Source organism: Oreochromis niloticus, linkage group LG23 (genome assembly GCF_001858045.2).
Source record: "Oreochromis niloticus isolate F11D_XX linkage group LG23, O_niloticus_UMD_NMBU, whole genome shotgun sequence".
NCBI classification, from domain to species: Eukaryota; Metazoa; Chordata; class Actinopteri; order Cichliformes; family Cichlidae; genus Oreochromis; species Oreochromis niloticus.
In genome coordinates this window covers 16,353,209-16,372,073 of record NC_031986.2, presented here as the reverse complement: position 1 = coordinate 16,372,073, position 18,865 = coordinate 16,353,209, and the positions used below count along the sequence as shown (strand labels likewise).

The 18,865-nt window shown below is 41.3% G+C and overlaps 3 protein-coding genes across 5 annotated transcripts in view; 2 read left to right on the top strand and 1 right to left on the bottom strand.

The window, feature by feature from the left end:
• LOC112843913 (uncharacterized) overlaps positions 1 to 13,441 on the top strand; it is a 54,631-nt gene extending 41,190 nt beyond the window's left edge. The window contains exons 6-13 of the mRNA XM_025903255.1: positions 521 to 841; positions 2,162 to 2,488; positions 2,836 to 3,156; positions 7,557 to 7,883; positions 8,314 to 8,637; positions 11,130 to 11,456; positions 12,456 to 12,500; positions 13,392 to 13,441. Coding sequence (XP_025759040.1) covers positions 521 to 841; positions 2,162 to 2,488; positions 2,836 to 3,156; positions 7,557 to 7,883; positions 8,314 to 8,637; positions 11,130 to 11,456; positions 12,456 to 12,500; positions 13,392 to 13,441 — 2,042 coding nt within the window. The remainder of the gene's footprint in view (positions 1 to 520; positions 842 to 2,161; positions 2,489 to 2,835; positions 3,157 to 7,556; positions 7,884 to 8,313; positions 8,638 to 11,129; positions 11,457 to 12,455; positions 12,501 to 13,391) is intronic.
• Positions 1 to 18,865, bottom strand: part of nfkbiz (nuclear factor of kappa light polypeptide gene enhancer in B-cells inhibitor, zeta) — a 692,084-nt gene that overhangs the window by 468,279 nt on the left and 204,940 nt on the right. The gene's annotated exons all lie outside the window — the stretch shown is intronic.
• Positions 15,642 to 17,733, top strand: LOC100703482 (uncharacterized). The gene is made up of 3 exons (XM_019351284.2): positions 15,642 to 16,288; positions 16,434 to 16,750; positions 16,960 to 17,733. The coding sequence occupies exons 1-3, from the start codon at positions 15,831 to 15,833 to the stop codon at positions 17,313 to 17,315; spliced, it is 1,131 nt and encodes a 376-aa protein (XP_019206829.2). The 5' UTR covers positions 15,642 to 15,830; the 3' UTR covers positions 17,316 to 17,733.

Here is an 18,865-nt window from a genome sequence, read left to right as displayed (position 1 = left end):
CTTCAGACTCAGTCATTGATCAGTGAAACAGCTCCACAACATGACTTTACTAAACAGTGTGTGTGCTTCACTGCATTGATCTGACACAGAGGCTGCATGTGGACAAGCTGTTCTTCTTCTGTGGTGGTAAACAGCAGGCTGACATGGAAACATGTGCTGACAGTAAATGTTGCAGCAGCTTCAGTAAATGTTCCTCCTTGAGTTGTGCTCAGTCATGTGGTGGAGAGCTTCAGATGTTCAGAGCAGACACATGAGATCTTCATGGTTTCTGTGCTGATGTGTGTGAGACATGGCCGACTGTGGAGGCTCAGTCTGTCTGTTCTTCTGCTCTTCATCCAACATGTCTGCAGCACTTTACAGGACGCTGCAGACTAGTTACCAAAGAACGAGTCAGGAACACATCAGGAACAAACTGAGACACAATCTGACTGAGACTAGAAGACAAGGAGGGGACGGGGAGGTCATGTGACCATCACAGCTGCTGCTGATGTCATCATGTTGTGCTTTGTTGTCCTCTAAGGTTACAAGGTGGAGGTGGATTCAGAGGTGGAGTCTGTCCTGCTGCCCTGCAAAACCACAGTTTGCCTGCCTAAAGATGCTAAAGTGGAGTGGAAGGACATGAAAGACAGGAAGGTCCATGTGTATAAGAACGGCTCTGACCAGCCTGGAGAACAGGACCAGGTTTACAGAGAACGAACGGAGATGAAGAGAAAATGGCTCAAAACTGGAGACCTCAGTCTGACCCTGAAACATCCCAAAGACAGTGACACCTACATCTGCACCATCTACAGCAGTGACGGAAAGATGCTGATGAAGAAGGATGTGCTGCTTACTGTCAGAGGTCAGTTCTGTAGATACAGGTCAAAGGTCAGATTCATTGTAATAGTGTGCCAAGTATCAGCTGGCTCAAAGCTCCTCCGTTCCTTCAATACACAGACTTTTTCATGTCCCATCTATAGTCGGTCATAGTTCCAGTAACTGAAACATATTTTAGAACTTTGTTCCACATTATTAGATTTGTGGTGTTCCTGACTCTCTGTCATTGACTTTTTACACTGAAAAGTTGGGCCAAAGAACTTTCAGGATTAAAAGCACTGTTCATTATTCCATCATTAAAAAAACGATGCACACAATAAACAAATTGGCCTTTATAATGAGAGTGCCTGCATAGTAGGCAGGGCTGGAAACTAAAAAGAAATTGGTTGGAGCACTTCCATTTATTAGACCGCACGCCAACAGAGTCATTATTTGCTTTAACATAGTACAGTGTAGTCCCAACTTCCATGAGCTGTTTGTCTTATTGAAGAGTATCATCACAAAATGAGGTTCAGGTGATGCATCAAATAACAACAAAAAATAAGTGTTTTCTTCTCTCTGTCTTCCTGCCTGCATCTGCTCATCATCAAATGTGTCAGAGTCTCATTCACCAGCATCCTCCTTCTGTAGGATGATCTACCGGTTTACCCCAACTGGTCGCTGCAGATGAGCCTGAGCCTGGTCCCACTGTCGTCAAAGTGCTTGCCCATAGGGGGTCAAATGATTGTTGGGTTTGTCCCTGTTTATTATTGTACAACCTACTGTACAATATAAAGCACCCTGGCGAGTGTTGTTGTGATTTGGCGCTATGTAAATAAAACTGAATTGAAAATTGAATTGAATTCTGTAGGAGTAACATGAAGAGAGTGACTGTGCTAAACATGCTGGAGAAGCATCAATCATAAGTAAAGATGTGACTGTGGATGTGTGACATTAACACTGAGTTCTTTAACACACAATCTGCTCTCATACTGATTGGATCAAAGTCAGTGTCTCTGTTCAGGGGACATGTCTGAGACTGGAACCAGTCAGAAAGGATTTTACTGGAAATATTTTAACTCATCCAGTCATCAAAAATCATTTTAGTGCTTCTGCTGTCCTCACTAAAGTTTGTTTGCAGACAACATAATTTTAGTGATACAGCTAGCTTAATGTTCATTATTCCCAGCACCTTATCCTCAAAGAAACAGGCTGCTTGTTGTGATTCAATGATGAAAATAAATTCTCTCTCTCTTTCTGTACAACTGTACAAAGAAAAGGAATACAGAATACATAATAAAGGCATGTTCCATTTCACTGGGAGAATAACATTGCTTTAGTAAAAGATACTTTGTTGTCATCTCAGGTGATAAGGTGGAGGTGGATTCAGGGATGGAGTCTGTCCAGCTGCCCTGCAAAACCACAGTTTTCCTGCCTAAAGATGCTAAAGTGGAGTGGAAGGACATGAACAACAGGAAGGTCCACGTGTATCAGAACAGCTCTGACCAGCCCGAAAAACAGAACCAGGATTACAGAGGCCGAACGAACATGAAAAAGGACCTGCTGAAAACTGGAGACCTCAGTCTGACCCTGAAGCACCCCACAGAGAGAGACACAAACACCTACACTTGTACCCTCTACAATCAGCAGGGAAACATCCTGATGAAGAAGGAAGTGCTGCTCGTTGTCAGAGGTCAGTTCTGTAGCTACAGGTCAAAGGTCAGCATTTATTTAAAATGATCTGAGCAGTTAAAAGTCAAAGAATCTAACAGATCTAACCAGTTTAAACAGGTGACTGTTGTCATTTTTATATTATTAGCTTGAACAGTGTAGTCCCATCCCATCAGGTGTCAATTACCCACAAATAAAAATAAGAGCGTTTTCTTCTCTCTGTCTTCCTGCCTGCATCTGCTCATCATCATCAAATGTGTCTTGTCCAGTCAGAAAGGATTTTACTGGAAATATTTTAAGTTATCCAGTCAAATAAAACATTCTCAATGCTGCTGCTCATGTCATCATGTTGTCCTTTGCTTTTCTCAGTTCACAAGGTGGAGGTGGATTCAGGCATGGAGTCTGTCCAGCTTCCCTGCAAAACCTCAGTTCAACTGTCTAAAGACATTAACGTGGAGTGGAAGGACAAATATGGAAAGGTCCACGTGTATAAGAACGGCTCTGACCAGCCTGAAGAACAGGAACAGGATTACAGAGGACGAACAAAGATGAATAAAGACCTGCTGAAAACTGGAGACCTCAGTCTGACCCTGAAATACCCCACAGAGAGAGACACAAACACCTACACCTGCACCGTCTACATGGAGGGAAAAATCCTGATGAAGAAAGAAGTGGAGCTGAAAGTCAAAGGTCAGTGGTGTAGTTACAGGTCTGAGGTTTGAATTTTGCCTTCTAAGTAGTTGTGATCAGTAGAAATAAAAAGCTAACTGAAGGCAAAACTGGTTCCCAGTGAAGGAGCCAAAGTGAACTGACTGATTATGGAATTTTAAAGTAGCCCTAAATAAATATGCTGTGTGGGTGGAAAATAAATGTTTATTTATAGACGAGCAAAGTGACTTGAGCCCCATTCACAGTTGCCTGTCTACCTTCACTGTTGGCAACAAAGGAAATGCACTGTGCCATTTTTAACAGACTCTAATTTGTGTATGTGTATGAGCAATCTTCTTCACACATGAATGCCAGTTGGATCCCCAGAAGATTTAACTAAGACTTTTAGAAGCGAGAGTCATTGCAGGCATGTATAAAACACGGTGAGGCCTGGGTAAACTTTAATTACCTGTTTTCCAAATTCAGAGAAAATTACGTTATTCTGTTTCAACCATAAACCCTTACATTGTTGTGACAGAGGCTGCTCCTAAGGCCTGATTCGTTTGGTCGTCTTTTTCCTTTAAAATAAAATTAATACTTCCTGTTGTTCCCAGGACCTTAGCCTTCCTGCCTTGTAGCATGAAGTACCTTTAAAGCAACTGCTGTTGTGAATTGGTGCTATATATATGTAAATAAAACTGAATTGAACTGCTGATATCAATCAGAAAATACACAAACTTGAGTAGTGCCAGCATTTTGCGTGCTCGTTACCACAATAATAACGTAGTTACTGTAACGCGTTACTTAATAACGAGTTAGTCCCAACACTGATCATTTAATGTTTATGCCACAACAGGTAAGTTGGTCAACGAAAGTAAGTTGTGTTCAATTTAGCATTACAACAATCAAGTTGGCAAGTTGGCAAGCCTGTGGCTGAGTTGGCAGACGGGTGTGCTGGTGCCTTAATTAGGTGTTTCAAGGCAGCTCCTAACTAGTTATTATGCCAAAATCAGGAACGCGTTACTCGTTACTGGGATTTAGATAGGGTCGTTACTGTTACTTCTTGTGGTGGCTATCGCGGAGCTTCCACAGATTCAGTAACATTAGCAAGCAGTGTTGCCAACTTAGCGACTTTGTCGCTATATTTAGCGAGTTTTCAGACCCCCTAGCGACTTTTTTTCTTAAAAAAGTCGCTAAAAAAAGACGTGAAAGCACGTATCCCTTTTACTCTCAACAAGCAGCGGGTGCTGTAACACAGTCAGTTCTTCTTTTACTCTTTTACTCTTATGCTGTTTTGTGGATCACAAGGTTTAAAACTACTTATAAACACACACACACAAAGTAACTCCACCAGAGTGCCTATTTCGGGTCACTTTTGCCGGTCCAAGCCCGGGTAAAGGAGCAGGGTTGGAATTGTGACATTAAAAAAAACAATAATTGCTAAAAGAAATTTAATTTGTAGTTCTAAATAAACTCTAAATGCATTTAGGACGTTTTTTACTCACTTTATGTCTCTTCCACGATGTTATTTCTCTCTCCAACAACATAGGTTACAATTATATTAGCATGACCAATTATGCAAATTAGGTGATGACGTCATTTAGCGACTTATAGCGACTTTTAGGACAGCCAATAGCGATTTTCCTTACTGAGGAGTTGGCAACACTGTTAGCAAGTGGTGGAAGCCAGCAGGTGGATGAGAGAAAGGGGACGCAGAAGGAAGAGAGACCCGAGGCAGCCGCCGGTCAGAGTGTGAACTGAACTTCAGGTAAGAAGTTATGACCTGCAGTCTATCTGGGTCAGATATAAACCAAGTTTAGGTGGAGTTTATTTTCGTTATGCTGACTTTTTCGTACTGCGTGCTAGCTAGCATGACGGAGTTTCTATACAGCTGGGTGGGTGCTATGTTACTGATGTTGAACTTTATTTTGTTCATACAGTTAATTATTAGAGTTGCCAACCGTCCAGTAAAAAACAGAATCGTCTCGTATTCAGAGAAAATATTACGCGTTTCGTACTGAGGTGAAAAGGAACACAGTTTGTCCCGTAATTCAGCTACAATAAAAAAAGACACAAAGCTGGAGTTATTCTGTGTCTTTGCTGCACAGCTCCCTCTTCTCCTCTCATTCTCTCCCCTCCCTCTCCTGTTGCTACTTCAATAATGAAACTGATCAATGATCAGCTGATCAGCTTTTCTCTCTTGTTCATTTATCGCCCACTTCGTGCCAGAAAGAGGAAACCAGCGGATGTCGCGTTAAACAACAGCAGCACGTTTAAGCTTGATCAGCTGTTGTTAGAATGTATTTAATATTAATTTCTAGTATCAGCTGATGTTTGCTGGAGCCACAGCTGTAAAGCTGCTGGTCATGATATCGGTTTGGTTATCTGGTGAGAGGGAAACATGCAGATGAAACCAGGAGATGTCCTTACTGAATCATCAGAGCTGAACAGGTGATGGAGAAACAGGTTTACCTTTTAGGTGACATGAATGAGTTGAAGGGAAGTTATGAACTGTTTCTGAGAGACAAATAACACCAGGATCCTTTTCTATGTAGCTGACAGCTGGTAACTGTGCAGGGGCGGGTCTAGCAAAGTGTTGCCAGGGGGCCAGGTAGGGCATTAACAGGGAAAGGGGGGCACAAGGAAATACTTTCTTTCTTATTCTCATTTAAAATGTCTCGCTTTGAAAAAATAATTATCTGAATCTTACAACAAACGATTGATAGATTGATACATATATACCATCGGAACAGTGTACATCACTGTCACAACAGTGTTTGTTTTCATTCAAAGGCTTTATGATTTTTCCTATAATGGTGGGCCGGTCTCTAGTCAAAATGCCCGGGACGATTTTTTGTCCCAGTCCAGCCCTGGATGCAGCTCATCTGCAGTCTGGTGTTACCTACATCTTCCTATTCAGAAGGCAGAATTTCCGAGTTCTGAGTACAATCGAAAGCACCACGACTGCAGTTTTGGTGTTGGATGTAAAAAGCGCACATGACGCTGTGACGTAGGCTAGAATCATGGCAGCGGTCAATGATGGTCCAGGCGTGGGATTTCTCTCGTGGAAATGTGCACATTATTTTTTCCTTTCTATTGGTAGGTGGCACAGTGCACTTGTGGCAAGTAAGCAAGCTAGAAGACTGACAATCTTGCTGGGTATCCAGTTACGGAAGCAACACATTAACAAGAGAATTCTGAGTAAAACCAAAGTTACTTTCCCTAGTAACTAGTTACTCTGAAAGTAACGAGTAACTTGAAGTAACTGAGTTACTTTTGATAGAATTAACTAGTAATGTAACTAAGTTACTAATTTAAAGTAACTTTTCCAACACTGTTCGTAATGAGATTCGAAGTGCGTTTCTGAGATACCGACGAGGCCTCCCTTGCAAGTAAATGGATCGATCACTGTTGCCTTGTTTTTCTTTCACGGGAATAAGTCCTGGGGTCAGCGGGGTCTGACTTTAGACCCAACAATGATTTTTGAAAAAAGTTTTTGCGAATTACTGTGTCAAATAAGTATTTGATCACTTAAGTAAAAAAACTAGTAACTAGTTACTCTGAAAGTAACGAGTAACTTGAAGTAACTGAGTTACTTTTGATAGAAGTAACTAGGTAATGTAACTAAGTTACTAATTTAAAGTAACTTACCCAACACTGTAAATGATAAATACAAACTTACCCAGTTCATAACCACAATGAACTTCACCTCCGTATCTTCTGGAGCATGCTGGGTTCAAAAACTTCAGTGACTAGAGCCCTCAATTTCCTGTCCCCAACAGAGAACTTATCCCCTCCCCGGATTACTCTGAAAATAAGGCTAAACAATTTTATTCTCTTTTATATAGCATTTTATTTATTTATTTTATTCTATTCTACTGTTTTTCTTAATTTTTGCTGCTCTTCACTTTTTGTGCCGTGACCAAACAAATTTCCAAAGTGTGGGACTGATAAAGGTTTATGTTATCTTATCTATGCAAATAGTGCCCTAATTAAGAACTTAATCTCAGATAGGTACTCACCTATCTTAACTGGGAAGCTGTATTTTCCTAGGTAACACTATTCTAGACACCTACAAGTGAAATATTAAAAAATGAAATATTGCCAATTCAAAGCTTCCGTTTTCTGAGATCACAGACTAGGCCACACTTGTTATGTTTCCCTAAAAGTGCCACTGCACATGCACACCAGCTACAAAACCAACAAGAATGCCTGGCACTAGAGCTCACCTTTCTTTTGCCTTAAGTACCTCTAATTGCTGATTAAAGTCAGCTGAACAAAAAAGGGGGCATCAAAGGCAGGAGCCACATGAGGTCAGTTTTATAGGAGCTCGTGCTAGGACTGTAACATTGTTCTTCAGCTTTCTCTGCATCTGTTAAACTGTCAAAACTAAGTAGCTCAAGGTCACAAAGGGTCATGTTGTATATATGTCATCCTCTCAGACTGTCAGGTAGACGTGGAGGAGGGGGAGAAGTTTGCAAAGCTGCCTTTCCAAACCACAGCTGAGCTTCCTGAAAAGGCCACAGTGAAGTGGGAACGATATAAACCAGAATACATGATGGTTCACATGTGTCAGAGTGGATCTGACCAGCCTGACAAACAGCACAAGGATTACAGAGACCGAACGAAGATGAATGAAGACCTGCTGAAAACTGGAGACCTCAGTCTGACCCTGAAACATCCCACAGAGAGAGACAGTGGAGAATACAGCTGTGTGGTCATCAGTGGGGACATCTGGAGGAAGAAAACAGTGCTGCTCACAGTCACAGGTTTGTTTGTGTTGTTACTCTGATATGTAAGTTAATGCACCATTAAATGTTTGTTAGCTGTTCATCTGCAGAATAATTAAAGAAAGAAACACAACCACAGAAACAATAATTTAACATAACTAATAGTGCAATCAAAGGTAAGTCCAGGAGTGAGTATCTGGGTACTGGGGGAGGGGCTTAAATGCAGGTCTTGTATCATGCTGTCAGTATTGCCCGTTGTCTGCTTTGTTTTGTACACTGAGATCAAAGAAATACCCAGATAAAGTTGATTCTGATTCTGAGTGTGATGGTCTGAGGTTGGTGGCTCCACTCGTTGTCTCTGTCTTTCCCGCCAGCAGACAATAGCATTTTCCAAACATGAAACCTCTTCAAAACAGCTTAAACTGTTGTCATGTCTAAGTTATAAGTTTGTGCTTTTCCGTCTTCTCAGTCCAAAAACTGGAGGTCGATTCAGGGGTGGAGTCTGTCCAGCTGCCTTTTAAAACCACAGGAAACCTGCCTGAAGATGCTAAAGTGGAGTGGAAGGGTAAATACGGAAAGGTCCACGTGTATGAGAACGGCTCTGACCAGCCTGAAGAGCAGGAACAGGATTACAGAAACCGAACAGAGATGAATGAAGACCTGCTGAAAACTGGAGACCTCAGTCTGACCCTGAAATACCCCACAGATGGAGATACACAAGTCTACACCTGCACCGTCTACGGCAGGGAGGGAAACATCCTGATGAAGAAGGAAGTGCAGCTGAAAGTCCGAGGTCAGTGCTGTAGATACAGGTCAGAGGTTTGCATCATCTAATTTTCTGTTTCCAGTCAGTAGTGTATTTTGTAGTACCATCCATCCATTCTCTTATCCTTGTCAGGGTTACGGGGGGGTTGGAGACTATACCAGCTACCATAGGGAGAGTGGACAGGTCACCTAACACATAGAGACCGACAGACGTTCATTCGCACTCACACTCAAACCTTTGGGCAATTTAGAATTACCAAATGATCTAACTGCACTAACTGCATGGAGGAACCCGGAGAGAACCCACGCAAACATGGGAGTCAAATCAAACTCAGGACCTTCTTACTGTGAGGCAACAGTGCTAATTGCCCTGCTATTAAATTATTACTACTATATTCATTTAAAGCTAACTGAGGGTAAAAACGGTTTCCCACTGAAATGTCTCTAATTGAGTTTGTGGCCAAAGGGAGCTGACTGATGGTACCATTTTAAAATGCTACCTCAAAAAGTTATGCTAGAAAAATAACTTACAAAAAATCTTTAACACTTTTTTCTTGAGACAAACTCATGAAAGCAGAGACCTTAAAGTTTGGTTACTGTGCAGTGAAAAAACTTGTTCCTCTTCTTGATTATTTTTCCATATTGGATGTTCGCCCCACTTACTTATTTCAGATAATCAGTTTTATTAGATAAGGATAAGTTGACTAAATACAAAACACAGTTTTTAAATGATGATTTCATTTATTTTGGGCAAAAGATTGTCCAAACCTAACTGGCCCTGTGTGAAAACACCTTTTTGGAAAGCTGAGTTCACTTTCACTATCCACACTCAGGTCTGGCCAGATTATTGCCAGAATCAAGAAATCACCTAAATAGAAATCATCTGAAAAAGTGAAGTAGGGTAACAGACCTCAAAAGCAAGACATGTCACTATTTACCACAAACCACAGATATTATCCACAAAAGGAGAAACTGTGGAATATTGGTGAACCTTCCTATGAGCCGGCCAAAGTGACCCCAAAAGCTCAACAGCTCATTCAAGAGGTCACAAAAGACCCCCAAACTCCAAAGAACTGCAGGCCTCAATTCCCAAAGGTGAGGTCAGAGTTCATGACTCCACTATAAGAAAGAGATTGAGCAGAAATACTGCATGGCAGCATTTCAAGATGAAAACCACTGCTGAGCAAAAAGAAAACTGTTTGCCTCACATTTTCTATGAAACATCATACTCGGTAGAGCACAGGCGTCGAACTCCAGGCCTCGAGGGCCGGTGTCCTGCAGGTTTTAGATGTGTCCTTGATCCAACACAGCTGATTCAAATGGCTAAATGACCTCCTCAACATGTCTTGAGTTCTCCAGAAGCCTGCTAATAAACTAACCATTTGATTCAGGTGTGATGACCCAGGGTGAGATCTAAAACCTGCAGGACACCGGCCCTCGAGGCCTGGAGTTCGACACCCCTGCGGTAGAGGAATCCGCTGATGAGACAAAAGCGGAACTTTTTGTAAGGTTACAACATTTAATTAAGAGAACTCAGCAGCAGTCAGACATGATGGTGTGATGGTCTGGGCTGCTCTTCTGCTTAAAGGTGACTCACTGTGTTTGATGGAATAATGAACTCTGGTCTTTACCAGAAAATCAGAAGGAGAATATCCGACCATCAGTTTCTACTCTGAAGCTCAAGAGTGGTTCAGTTATGCAACAGGACATTGACCCAAAACACACCAGGAAGTCCACCTCTGAACAACTCAGAAAGACCAAAATGGAGGTACTGGAGTGCCCTAGCTGACTACAGTCTCAGATAGAGAGTAGCGTGTTACTGTAATCCAATTACAGTACGCGTACAGTAATTCTGCAAGTAGAGTGAAGCAAAATTCCTCCGCAGTGCTTTAATGACTCATCAAAAGTTATCAGAAACACTTAATTGATTATGTTTATTTTCATGTTAAGGTAAGTTTGGATATCTCGGCCTTGACTATCACATAATATAATAATACATTTTATTTTATTTAAGACCCTCGAGGTCACCTTACATTAGTACAAGAAAATAAAAACAAAGTATATGAAAAGTATGAAAGTATAAAAGCTAAACAAAGGAAAAATAGACTAATATGGAATCATAATGAGGGGTATGCAATTTTGAATAGATGAGTTTCAAGATGTGATTTAAAAGTGGTATTAAGTATATCAAATATATTAAAATTTGTTTGATGAAGTTAAACCTTTAAGTGTGAACACAGGGTGACAGTGGGACATCAGTAGGGGTCAAACAGTTTTTCACATCACTATAATTTCTATTGGCAGTGTTTCTTTCCTGTGGATTTTTTTCCCTCTGATGTTCAGGTAAAAAATTGTGTTTGTTTGATCGAGAGGTGTAGCTGAGATAGAATGATCATAGATCAATTTTGAGCTTTCAATTTTTTTCCTAAACTCCCTAAAAAGTGCTTCAGATTTCTCTACAACTGTGAAAGCCATCTGTTGCTCTGTGTAGAGCTCATGTTGTGTTTGTTGTCCTCTCAGACTGTCAGATGATCATAGAGGAGGGGATGGAGTTTGCAAAGCTGCCTTTCCAAACCACAGCTGAGCTTCCTGAAAAGGCCACAGTGAAGTGGGAACGATATAAACCAGAATACATGATGGTTCACATGTGTCAGAGTGGATCTGACCAGCCTGACAAACAGCACAAGGATTACAGATACCGAACAAGAGTGAATGAAGACCTGCTGAGAACTGGAGACCTCAGTCTGACCCTGAAACACCCCACAGAGAGAGACAGTGGAGAATACAGCTGTGTGGTCATCAGTGGGGACATCTGGAGGAAGAAAACAGTGCTGCTCACAGTCACAGGTTTGTTTGTGTCTTTGCACTGATATGTAAGTTAATGCACCGTTAAATGGTTATTACGATTCCAGCTGCATTATAATTAAAGAAAGAAACACAACCATAGACAAATTGGCACTAACAGAGCAATAACGACAGATGTTCATGAGTGAGTATTTGAGTAGTGAGGGAGGGGCTTTAGTGCTGGTATTTTTAAATATGATGATATGAGGTTAGAAGCCCCAGCTTGTTTTCTCTGTCTTGCCCATCAGAAGATGTTCTGTTGTTGGTGTGACTGGGCTTCCTATGAGGGCTCATGACTCTCGTTCACCACCATTTGGTGTAGATCTCCTGTAGATTGGGGTAGATTGTAATCCTCTCAACTGAGCTGACAAGCCTCAGCTGGTGCTGCTTGTTTTTTAGGCTATGGGTGGTAAACTTTAGAGTTTAAATGTCTTCAGTTTAGGCAGAAGCCCAACAGAGAGAGTTAAACCACAGATAACCACAGTAAACACACTCAGTATTTCCAGCTGGGATTTTACGCTTTACTAAGTAAATAAATCCTGACTGTGATGAACTTTGCTGATATCATATCCTCCTGGGCCCTGTACTACAAAGCAAGGTCAGCATCCAGCATCCAGTTCCATCAGTGTAATAGAGATTTAGCAACAGCTAAAACAATTAAAAACTGTGTACGGTTTCAAAAACCTTAAATGAATAAACACAGTGTGACAAGGCGATGCACAGTTTGTGCTTCATCCAGTGGTTTCAGTAAAGTACGGCTGAACCTGCACATATAGAAGATAGACCAGCAGGATGATGGTCAATAGTGCTTCTGTGCTTTGCTCCTCAGTCTGTGACTCAACCCAGCTCACAAACATCTGGGCTTCCCCGAACTCTGGAGTTAGCAAATCTCCTGTGTTATTGAAAACTCCCTGCAGGACCTCACTGGACCAGTTTACACTCATTATGTCTGAGAAAGGAAGCGAGTATTGTGTGTCTGACTGTCTTGTGTCTCCTCTGCAGGGAGAGTTCAGGTCCAGGATCAAACAGGGGACATCAGGAACAGAAGCAGCTCCATTGATCCGACTCCTCTGATGGCTGATCAATCAGTTTGATCTGTGTGTTCTTTGATTATTGATCAGTGATGTCAGAGTGGAGTCAGTGTGATGTTGTTGTTGTGTGTTTGAGACTTTTAGTGTCCATGAAGGTCTCTGCTGCCGTAGATCCTCTGAACTGTGACAGAGGTCTCACTCTGGAGGAAACTCTCAGCACTTTCCAGCAGCTCCTCCATCATGGAGGACGTTCCCTCACTGTAACAGGTGGAGGAGAGAGGAGAGGAAGCACAGGTGGATCCTCTGAGGAAGAGGAGCGTTCCTACAAACCACATGATCACATGACCAGAGGGGCGTGGCCTTCAGTGGTAGTAATAAAGGAACAGTCCACATGTTCCACTTTGAAGGCTCATCTCCAACAAAGCAGACCTGTGATCACTTTAACTCAGTATGATGATTGGTGGATCTTTGTAAGGATGGAAACTGATGAGAATTTCGTGATTCAAATTCCTTATCGATTCTCATTGGCTCCACTTTGAGACTCACCACCATCTCAAAGCAGCTTATCAAAGACATTACATTCATGCATATTAAATACATGCTGTGGGTCAAATGTAGTGCATGTTGGAGGTGTTTCCCATCTTTGTCGTGATGAGTGTTTACTCAAAACAAGTAAATTAAAAACATTATTACACATAATACACAGACGACTTTTCTTGAAAGTAACGCAGTACGTTACTTAATTACTCTAAGGTAAAACAGCAACAGTCTGGGTTTTCCTCCTTTGACAGGATGGAGTGGGGGAACTGTGTAGGCCCCACAGAGTGGTACTTTACCTTTAGTGTGCCATTAGACTGGACTCCTATCAGCTCCAACTGCATGTTTATAGGTGCTTTTTCCATTTCAGTTACGGAGCAGTTCAAAACTAGCCATGAGAAGATCAACAGAATGATATGAAACAACAAGCCAAAGGAGAATTATTTGTCATGGTCCTGGGTCATTTAGACCCAGTGTTCTCTGTTTTCTTGTGTTTCTGTATCGTATTGAGTTCATTTGTTATTCTAGGAGTTATTCTATGGTTCATAAGTTGTTCAGTTTAGTTTATTGGATTTCCCCTCGTGTCTTTACCTCCTGTGTCTGCTTCTGTGTATTAGAGTTCTGGTGCCTTGTTTACCCTCCTTGTGTTTTATTCCATGTTTCCCCAGCCCATCATGTCTGTGCTCTCCCTCATGCTCCTCAGTGTTCTCTCTCCCTCTCCAGTCTGCATCTCTGTGTATTTCCTGTTTTACTTTGAAAGTCTGTGTCTTACCTTAGTGTATTCTACTTTGGGCACGACGAGACAAGGAAGCAATCAGTTCCAGCTGTGATGCCACCTGTTGCACGTTTCCTCATGTCCCTGTCTGTGTATTTATAGTATGTGGCTGTATCCCAATTCAGGGTCTGCAGCCTTAAAGTACGCAGCCTTAACGGTCCACAAGGGCCACGTACTCAAAGACCGCTAAGGCCGGAAGTGCGAGGCTTGTGAAATGGGACGGTCTAGCCTCCGTCGTGCTGCCCAGGTTGCCTAGCAACCATGATACTAACAGCTGGAAACGTTTCATACAGCTTTGTTAGACAGAAATGAAGGAGAACATATTTTGTTCATCTGTTTGTTTGTTTCTACATAAGCTTTGATTTAATAGGTATCTGAGGCTGAGACCACAAGACTGTAAAACATGATTGTTGGGCTTCATTTCTGTACTGAACAGTCATTTTAAGATTAGCTAATAAATAACAATTAGCTAATGTTGTTCATGAGTCATCTCACTGTGGTAATGTAACTATAATATGGCCAATATTATAGTGATTATTTCAATCATTATTAGTTATTACAGCAGTGAATGAACTGAACAAGCTGCATTTATTCAAATTTCCCATCACCTTAAATCTTCACTCAAAGACAGGTTTCTTTGACACTGTATATATAAATGTATTATATATAAGAGACAAATATTGTTCTTTTAATATGTTGGCATTACTAAATTTCTCTCAGTGCTTACTTTAAATATTCATGAAATCATCACATTCTCTGTAAAATTAAGGTCAACTATTGAACTATTTTAAAGTAAAGGCTTTAAAACCAAGTTAGTACAAACATCACTAATGTCACGTAACTTTGCCGACATGTGGCCAACAGTAATGTTTTAATGTTCTTTGTTATTAAACATTTCCACATAAATAGGTTACATAATATTAAGTACTTAATTTTAAAGGTTTACTCTTCTGCTGTTCTTTTTCGCAAATTTATCCACACCGACTGCCGCGCTATGCAATCTGGGATATGTTGGGCCACGAATTCTACACCGCCACATCCTTAAAATTCAGGGAAATGAAGGACGTATTTGAGGGCCGCATTTCGAGCAGCCTTTGAATTGGGACAGCCTTTGTCGCGTCGCTGTGACGTAATCGGCCTTAAAATGCAGCCTTTAAGGCTGCAGACCCTGAATTGGGATACAGCCTGTGTCATCTCGTGCTTGTTGCTGGTTCGTCTGTCACCACCTTTTGAATAAAACTCACTTGTATCTCAGCCGTGCCTGCATCTTGCAGGGGTGGAAGTAACGAATTACAAATACTCACGTTACTGTAATTAAGTAGATTTTTTTGGGTACTTGTACTTTTATGAGTAATTTTTCAAGTGTGTAATTTTACTCATACTTGAGTACAACTTACACCATGTAATCTACTTCGCTACTTATAAAATCAAAAGTCGCTACTGAGTACGCCCACAATTTTAATTAATATTCAAACCTTTCGTCTGCATTTTTGCAGCCAATAAGGCCGTGCAATCGCGACCGCGCCAATTTAAGACGTAAGCAAAGAATAAATTCCACTGCAGCAGCAGGCACCGAGAGGTGCTACATGGTGGAGTATAAACTACTTTATAGACGGAAGATTTGGAGACAAAGAAGCCAAAATGGAGACAGAGGACAACGCTGTCAACCATGAAAACGACGTAGAAAAGACGGAGGATGCGTGCCCGTGGCCGTACCTGGGGGAATTTTTCATGTACAGAGGGAGAAAAGGAGACAGCATCCAGATGCAGTGCAAATCTTTCAAATTTGTTGCTACCGCTACTGATTGTTGGTCAGCTCATCAGAAAAGTTACCTTGGAGTCACATGCCATTGGATAGAGGAAGAGTCCCTGGAAAGAAGATCTGCAGCACTAGCTTGCAAAAGATTGAGAGGGTCTCACACATTTGACGTGCTTGCTGGTGCGCTTGATGATATCCATTGCCAATACAAGATTAGAGGCAAAGTTGTAAGAACCACAACTGATAGTGGATCCAACTTTGTCAAGGCCTTCCACATGTTTGGGGCACAAAATGATGCAGATGAAGCTGAAGCTGAAGATGAAGCAGACCCAGAAACTCTTGACGTGACTGACCATATTGACTACCATGAGGCAAGTGCAATTCTTGATGAAGACTCTGGTTTGGAGTATCAACTCCCGCCTCATCAGCGATGTGCATGTCACCTGCTAAACCTTGTGGCAACAACTGATGCTGCCCTAGCAGAGAGCATGAATGACACCTACAAGAGGCTCTCCCGTGCAACCTTTGCAAAATGCCAGGCCATTTGGAACAAAACTGGCCGGTCTCATTTGGCTAATGAAGTGGTAGAGGACAAGTGTGAGCTACAGATCATTCGTCCCAATGCAACACGGTGGAATTCAGCCTACCTTGCCATTGAAAGGATAATACGCATCATTGATGAGAAGGGGGAAGATGCCATCAGGAGCATTTGTGAGGAGTTCAAGGTGAAAATGTGAGTAAAATTGGACACCTACCAATATGGTTGCAAATTTTGTGAATTTTCCTTAATGGATGGTTAAAAATGTGAGCAGACTCTTAATATTAAATGAGAAGATCCCTATTATAGTCATGGTGAGTTTTGTTGTTGTGTCTTACAGGTTGAGTCCTGCAGAAGTTGCATTCCTTAGGGAGTACTGTACCACCATGAAGCCACTGGTGAAAGCTTCAAATATCCTTCAGTCTGAGTCCACTTCCTTTATGGGATGGCTCCTGCCAGTAATCCAACAACTACTTTCCAAACTTAGCAGGCTGGAGACATCAAGCAAGACATGCGTGCCACTCATCAGAGCCCTGCAAAATGGCCTTCAAAAGCATTTTAGACCGATGATGGAGGATCCAGAGTTGGATGCAGCTGCAGTCCTCTTACCCAAGTTCAAGACTTCCTGGACTGACAGAGCAGATGTAATAGGGGCTGGTAAGGATTCATGTGATCCCATTTTTATTTTTTGTTTACATTTGAACACATGCTTAAGTGAGTATTTCACCTAATACGTTGTAAGTTATTGATAGTCTGTCCTGAATACTAAACAATCCTTTTTGAGAATTTGTCGATTTTAAATTTGTGTTCAGGAATAATCACTGAAATTTAAATAACAAAATTGTGTTATCTACTTGCAATTACAGCCTTGACATACATCAAACAACATCTTGAAATGACAGAGCATGAGAGTGAGGATCAGCAAAGAGAGTCATCTGATGAAGATGAATTCTTCTCCAAACCAATCTCCAGAAGGCTGCAAAGTGCAGTTGAGCTTGATGGTTATCTTGCTTGTGCCACAGACACCATGGAGCTGCTGCACTCCTTCTCAGCCATCAAAAACCTCTCTCTTAAACTGAACACAGCTCTGCCTGCTTCTGCTGCGTGTGAACGACTTTTTAGCTGTGCTGGTCTACTCTTCACAGCCAAACGAAGTCGAATAGCATCTGTTAATTTAGAAAACCAGCTCTTGCTGAAACTGAACAAAAGGTTCAGAAAGTAAAGTGTGACAGAAATGCTAAGAGTTTAAGACACTTACCTGCCTGTTGTTTAGTGTATGGGGAAAAGTTTAAACGGTTCTACGCATGTTCAGAAACATTTTTGTCATTGTTTTAACAAACAAAATTCCTCCTTTTATATCTACATTTATTTACAAAACAAGTTACCTTTCTATACGTTGTTCATCTGAGAAATGTGCTTTGAACATAAATATTTATACTGGTGAATCGAGTTGAATGCCTGCTATTGACGACAGAATAAAACATCAGTCTGTTAACAAGTAATTAATACTCTGAGTAGTTTTTGAGAAGAGTACTTTGTACTTTTACTCAAGTATTTTTTTAACACCAGTACTTTTACTTGTAATTGAGTACAATTTAACCAGTGTAACAGTACTTGTACTTGAGTACAAATTTTGAGTACTCTTTCCACCTCTGGCATCTTGGGTCCTAACTCTAAACCTCCATGACATTATTAGAAGAAAAGAACGGTAACAGCAGAGGCTGATCCCTGTCAGTCCAACGAATGGTCACTTTATTTTCAGGACTTAGGGTTAGGGTTACCATTTACTCAAAGCATGTTTGTAGGGCAGTGCTTACATTCAGACACTGTCAGACTCGGAGCCATGGCTCTGTGGTACATGCACACATCTCTGCCATTCAAAGATTCTTTGTATAGAGCTTATTTCATTCAACACTTAACTGTAAATTTGGTCTTTTTATTTAGTTTATATTTTTACATCTCACACCGCTGCATTCACACCTGTAAAGGGTAACCATGTAACAGATGTGTAACAGTGAGCTGTGCCTGAGGTGTGATGACATCACACCCTGAAATCTTTTCTTTTTTTTTTGGAAACAGAAGTATAAAGCTCGTCTTTGATTCCAGCTGTGCTGCCATGTAATTACAGCAGAGATGTCTGCGATATGTAATCTGTGTAAGGTACCAACAGCCCTACAATGTGGAACTACAACAGTTACATATGCTGGAATTATTACTTACTGGTATGCAGTGCTGAGACCACACCATCATATTTTCTAATGTTGTTTTTCTTCCAGCTGCTACCAAAGCCATCACCAGCAAAATGCTTCCATTCAGGCACTTTTTCTGTCTTTTTACAGCAGAGCAGCTCACCATGCTGATGAGAATCAATTTTATTTATATAGTGCCAAATCACAAAAAACAGTTCCCTCATTTAATGTAAGTTAAAGACCCTACCTACAATAATACAGGGAAAACCCCGAAAATCATGTGACTCCCCAAGTCAAACGATGCTGCTGAGAGGTTGAAGTCACAGGAACTCTTCTTCACCTTTCTGCTCTTTTGGTGTCTCACCGATCTGCTGCACTCTTCATCTCCTCTGCTCTCTCCTCTGTCCTGGTTAGATGTAAGTAAGCAGCATGTGCCAAACGCTCTCCAAATCTGTCATTTCTGATGTGTTCATTGGGTATTTAAGATGTTATTAACTTCACAGTTGTGTCACTTCCACTTTTATGTTTTCCTTTAAATTTTGCTTATTTTTACAATAATTTTGTTATTACTCTCCACTGACAG